Consider the following 5,375-nt stretch of genomic DNA (forward strand, 5'->3'; position numbering starts at 1 on the left):
TTTGATATTGCTGAACTCTTGCTTTTTTTTTTTTGACATGTGGTATTCTGTACTGTTAACAAGTGCTTCAAAGTCACTGCTCTCATTTCCTTCCACAGTAAAAGATTCAGATGTTTGTGACCATGCTCATGTTGTGACTGGATGGAAATATAAACAAGCAGATTATAGATGATGATTTAAACGTGGTGGCACATTTGTTACAAATCCATCAGATCAGACACAAACCGCACGGCCATGGTCAGAGTGATGCCTCCACTTTATTTCATGTGATCTAAATTAAACCCAGATCTTAGACGGGAATACACAAAATGGAGAAAAAGAAACTGCAAAACTTACCACATGTCTATCATAAAATGTATTTTACCAGAGGAAATTCAGACTAAAAAATCCCAATGTTGAGTTGGAAAATATACTGTTTTAAATTGAAGTTGTGATGATATATCTTAAACCCTGCCTATAAAAAAAACATCATAACAAAACATCTTTTCCATGTTCCAGCGTCTAGCTCATATCCATGCTCTCTGTGGGCCCTATGTTCCCCCCCTCCCCTCCCTGGATGCTCTGGTAGATGGACGCCATGTCAGCGTTGGTTCTGATCTGGTTGGCGAAATCGGCCATGCTGGGGCTCCTCTCCACCTCAGGCACGGCCAGCAGGGCGGCGACGGCACGCATGGCCGAACGCCGCAGCTCCTCCTGCTTCTCAAACTCCTGCTTCACAGAACCGGCCTTCACCTGCAGGCGGCGGGAGGGGAGGGAGACACATGTGATCATCTGCTCAGTCACACTGCACTCCTCAATACCAGGTGTGACGTGTATTTTACACCAAAATACACACCTTGCTACTGTTGTTACACCCTGACCTTTGCACTCTAGTGTAGCACATTTGCAGTTTACCATGACACCAGTGGCAGATCTTTATGGTTCCCTGATTTCTGACAGAAGTTGACAAAAGCAGGTTGATGTTTGCTAGCTGATATGACTACAGTCGCTGGCAGATTTAATCAGCTGTAGATCTTGCTGATGCATAACTGTCTCTGAGCAGGAAAACTCAGCTGTACTTCCACGTTAGTCCTCAATGTGGCTTCTTCTCACATAATCATAATAATAATAATAATGATGATGATATTCTCTTCCTTGGCGTGGAAGCATCACCTTCTGGGTTACTACTGTTAGCCAGGCATGCTAATTGTTGGTAGCTTATTGTATGTTAGAGCAGACACTTTTTACTCCGTCCTTTTCATTTTTTCTTCTGTGTTTTTGCTTGATTATTCACACGAACAGTCTATTAACTTCTACTAATTATTTTTATTTTTAGGCGAAGTTAATGATGAGTGACGCCATGATACCTTGGTGGTGCAGGTAGCTTTCAGTGGCTCCACCAGTCTGTCCAGTCTTTGGAGAACAGCAGCAGGACACAGAGAGACCAGTCTGGCCAGCATCAGGAAGGTCAGCATCTACAGCAACAATACACACACACACACACACACACACACACACACACACACTTCAATGGATGAAAGCATCACTCACTGAACTTTAATTCGTAGTTTTTTATTCTGATTTTCAAACTAAAAGAAAGATGTTAGATGTTTTGGTAACGTCGTCAAATTTCTCCTAAATTCTGCACAAAAGTTGGTGTAAACAAATAAAGATCTAAGATGAAATACATGATGTTTAGTTGTTAAAAACCTGCCTTATATTGTTATATTCTCTATAAAGGCAGCAGACATGTTCCTGGCTCATGTTTTCTACCCACCCTGATGTCATAATGGTCTTTGAGTCCTTCCTCTACATGATCCAGGAACTGCAGGACGTCCAGCCCCTCCAGGCAGCTGTCCAGCAGCGTGTACATACACTCGAATGCTGCTTTACGCACATCCAGTCCATCGTCCACAGTGTGTTTGAACGGACCCATCTCCACCTGTAGTACACAAAGACTTAAACACCATTCAAACAACCATCCACCATGAATAACATCCAATCCAGCCACCCACCTCTCTGATGAGGTCCTTCCTGATCTGGGTCTCCTTGTAGAGGTGAGGCAGCACCGTTCCCAGGAGACCACGGATCAGAGATGGTTTATTATGAGCTGCAGAGTTAAACATCACCAAAGCAACACGACGCACATTTATGTCCTCATCCTGCAGGGTCTTTAGGAAGTCACCTGCAGAACAGAGACGGCGTCACGGGTTCAATGACTGACAGGATGTGAGTGTACTTTAGATTTAAAGTTAAAGGACACATGCACATTTGTCTGAAAGCTGTAACCACATGTCGACATGGAAACTGAAAATTGAACCAAACAATTCATCAAATAACCGAGAAAGAAATAACCATTAGTTATAAAGGTAAGAATCCAGGTTAGGTTTGAGGTTTACATCCTCACAGGTAACGTGAAACTGAAGTGAGTTTTGTTACCTATACAGTCTTTCAGCAGTGAGTCTATGGGAGCAGGTTGGTCAACAATAGTGAACTTGATAGCCGTCACCACTGTGCTGCGAGCCAGAGGAGAACCTGTGAGGGGGGAGGGAAAGAGTGTGTGTTATTTTATAAATGAATTGATCTTGAACAGAACAATAGAGAAGGATCAGGTGTTTCATCACATTAACACTCTCACTTGCCAAATCCTTAATGTTTCAGACGTTATATTAAATAAAGTTTTCATGAAACACAATTATTCTACACAGCTGTTTGCCACAACAATGTGACCAGTATATATATTTTCTATTGATCACCAACATCTCCCTCCATTGGTGGGACAAGTATCTCACATAGTGTGACTGAATGAAAATCAGCCCCCTCCTCACACTTCGTACCAGCTTTCAGTTGCTGTTTCAGTCGCGGTAATAGTTGTGCCGGGTTGACTAAGGTCAGTTTTCCCAGACATTCAGCCACCAGGTTCCTGGTCCCCTCCTCCTGACACTCGCAGTTCTGGAACAGCAAAGTCCAGATAGACTCCACGTGGGGCGAGAGACTAGAGGCTGGACAGGCACTGGAGAGAAAGAGAGAGAGAGAGAGAGAGAGAGAGAGAGTAGAAGAATAGAAAAGTTAGAAAGTTTAGTTTCATGACAAAATACATTGAATAAACATAAATAGTTCTGTAAATGCAGATAAATGTTTGTCTGATCCATGAAGACAGATCTGAGGAATACTGACACATGCAAACAGACACACAAACCCATGAGGACACACCTGATCACTTCTTTGAGGGAGTGTAGGAGCAGGTATTGTCTGCGTGGCTGGGAGGAGATCTCCTTCAGCAGGAAGGGCAGGTAGTCGTTCAGGCTGCCGACGGCCATGCTGCCTAAAGCGCAGGAGGCCGCCGTCTTCACCTGAAACCACAGAAACAGGCCACCGTGTGAAGGCGTGTTCAATTTTCTCACCTTCGTTCACCCAGGAACATGTTTAGCTGAATACACGTGCAGTATTTCAACGACACAGCTTTACATTTGTTCCTTGATGAGCGGCCCAGCACAGGCGGGGTTAGAGGTCCCGTTTGACAGCAGCATTTCGTTTGTTGACTGTTGAGGTGGGGAAGTTGATCAAATCTGATCTGATCACAAACAAGAGACGCTGGTTTCCTGTACGTCTCTACTGTCAGTTAAAAATAGAAAAAATATAAACACGAGACTCTGAAACCAAGAGAAGTAAATAAGTTTGATTTAGGAAAAAAAGAAAAATGAAATGTTGAAACAAGGCTAAATTAAATGCTTATTATATAATATTTATCACAAATAATCAAGTATTCTGATATTCAGATACATTCTTCATGTCATGTATTAAGCAAAGATGTTCCACACCTGCTGATTTCAGCTTCTGTCTGATTCTCTCTGTTTTATAACTGTAAACTGGACGACTGTGGGTTTGGACTGTTGGTCGGACAAAACCTTCACCAAGGATTCACCCTGAACATGTGAGAACAGTTTTCACTATTTCAACTAACCATGGAACCACATGTGTCTTACAATCATCTGGAGCATAAGTAAGCCGGGGGAACCGTGGGGAGCAAAGGAGCTGGCATGTCGTCTGATCAGCCTCAGCTGGGTCACCTGGAGGGTGTATGATGATGATGTAATGTCTCACCTCCTCACTGGTGGAGGTGAAGGCCTGCAGGATGACTCCCTGCACCTCCTTACTTCCTCCCAGACTGCCGTTCCTCCCCACCTCCCCGAGACACAACAGAGCCAGGACCCGAGCAGACTCAGGAGAGCCGGGGTTCTTCACCTGAGGAGGGAGAATACCGTCTGAGCAGAAACAACCACGCAGAGCACATGAAGCTGTCGTAGCTGTACAAACACTACCACACCTCCTGTATGAGGCCGGACACAGTCCCCGCTGTCTCTTTGGGACAGGCAGAGGACAGAGCAGCTACACAGCGAGCCACGGACAGGTAGGACTGTCTGTGGATGACGCCGCCGTCTGCGGAGGACGGAGAGCTGTGAAACGGCTCGGTCAGAGACTTCAGCAACTGACTGGAGACAAAAAACATCACAAACACACCATTAGTAAGTAAAGCTGAGTGAACACTCCTCCCAGATCCAAACAGATCCATCGCACAGCTGACCCTGTCACTCTGTCCCACCTGTAGCCCAGGTTGGTGGACTTGGACAGCACCAGCGCCTGGATGAAGTCCAGTATGGCGGTCAGAGCGCCGCCCTGCAGCAGAGGAGAGTGGACGAGCCTGAAGACGCCCGGCAGCACAGAGGAGCTGATCTTAGCCAGAGAGGAGGGGCAGGCTTTGGCCATGCAGGTCAGCAAGGTGACGGACACCTGAACGGAGGGACAGTACAGGTGTAATACATCATGTCACTAATATTAATATCAAGATGTCAGGACTTCATGTGACGTGATGGTAAACAGGTTATTTCTGCTGAAGAGATCACGTTCTCAGTCCCACATGTTTGTTTGTTTTCTGTTATCCGTATCTCAGAATTACTCCACAGATTCTGATTGTTGATTTCTGTAAATTCAGTTTTCTCAACATTTTCTATTATTAAAATAAAGTGTTCTCTAGTTTAAATATGGTGACGTCTTTCGAGCTGTTGTTGTAGAAGGGGGTTTATCCCCCTCTCTAAATTACCCCTGTGAATGCCCCCTCTGCCAGTAACCCCAGATCAGATCACCTTCGTCTTCGGTCCAGTGTTTTCCTCCCTACCTGGGACACATGCATGTCGCCCTCGTCCACCAGAGCAGGGAGTTCGCTCAGCACGGGCTCCAGAGCTGCCGGTTTGATGCTGGCGGCGTGATGAGTGACCAGCGTGTTGAGACAGGCCAGCGTGCCGAGCTTCAGAGCTCGCTGGTTCTTCCTCAAGAAAGATCCCAACACTGACAGAGCCTCTGGCAGGATGGACGACAGGTCGATCTGGAGAGAGAGA

The 5,375-nt window shown here is 45.6% G+C and overlaps 1 protein-coding gene across 1 annotated transcript in view; it reads right to left on the minus strand.

Moving 5' to 3' along the window:
- Positions 1-238: 238 nt before the first annotated feature.
- cand2 (cullin-associated and neddylation-dissociated 2 (putative)) overlaps positions 239-5,375 on the minus strand; it is an 11,747-nt gene continuing 6,610 nt past the window's right edge. Inside the window, exons 14-24 of the mRNA XM_023393064.2 lie at positions 5,156-5,362; positions 4,583-4,770; positions 4,307-4,472; positions 4,084-4,224; positions 3,193-3,332; positions 2,817-2,992; positions 2,419-2,514; positions 1,995-2,164; positions 1,757-1,921; positions 1,347-1,454; positions 239-732 (exon numbers count right to left, since the gene is read on the minus strand). Of these exons, the coding sequence (XP_023248832.1) occupies positions 502-732; positions 1,347-1,454; positions 1,757-1,921; positions 1,995-2,164; positions 2,419-2,514; positions 2,817-2,992; positions 3,193-3,332; positions 4,084-4,224; positions 4,307-4,472; positions 4,583-4,770; positions 5,156-5,362 (1,788 nt within the window). The 3' untranslated portion in view covers positions 239-501. The remainder of the gene's footprint in view (positions 733-1,346; positions 1,455-1,756; positions 1,922-1,994; positions 2,165-2,418; positions 2,515-2,816; positions 2,993-3,192; positions 3,333-4,083; positions 4,225-4,306; positions 4,473-4,582; positions 4,771-5,155; positions 5,363-5,375) is intronic.

Source organism: Seriola lalandi, unplaced genomic scaffold (assembly GCF_002814215.2).
Source record: "Seriola lalandi dorsalis isolate HSWRI2012SDOR001 ecotype SW California unplaced genomic scaffold, Sedor1 jcf7180002054928, whole genome shotgun sequence".
NCBI lineage: Eukaryota > Metazoa > Chordata > Actinopteri > Carangiformes > Carangidae > Seriola > Seriola lalandi.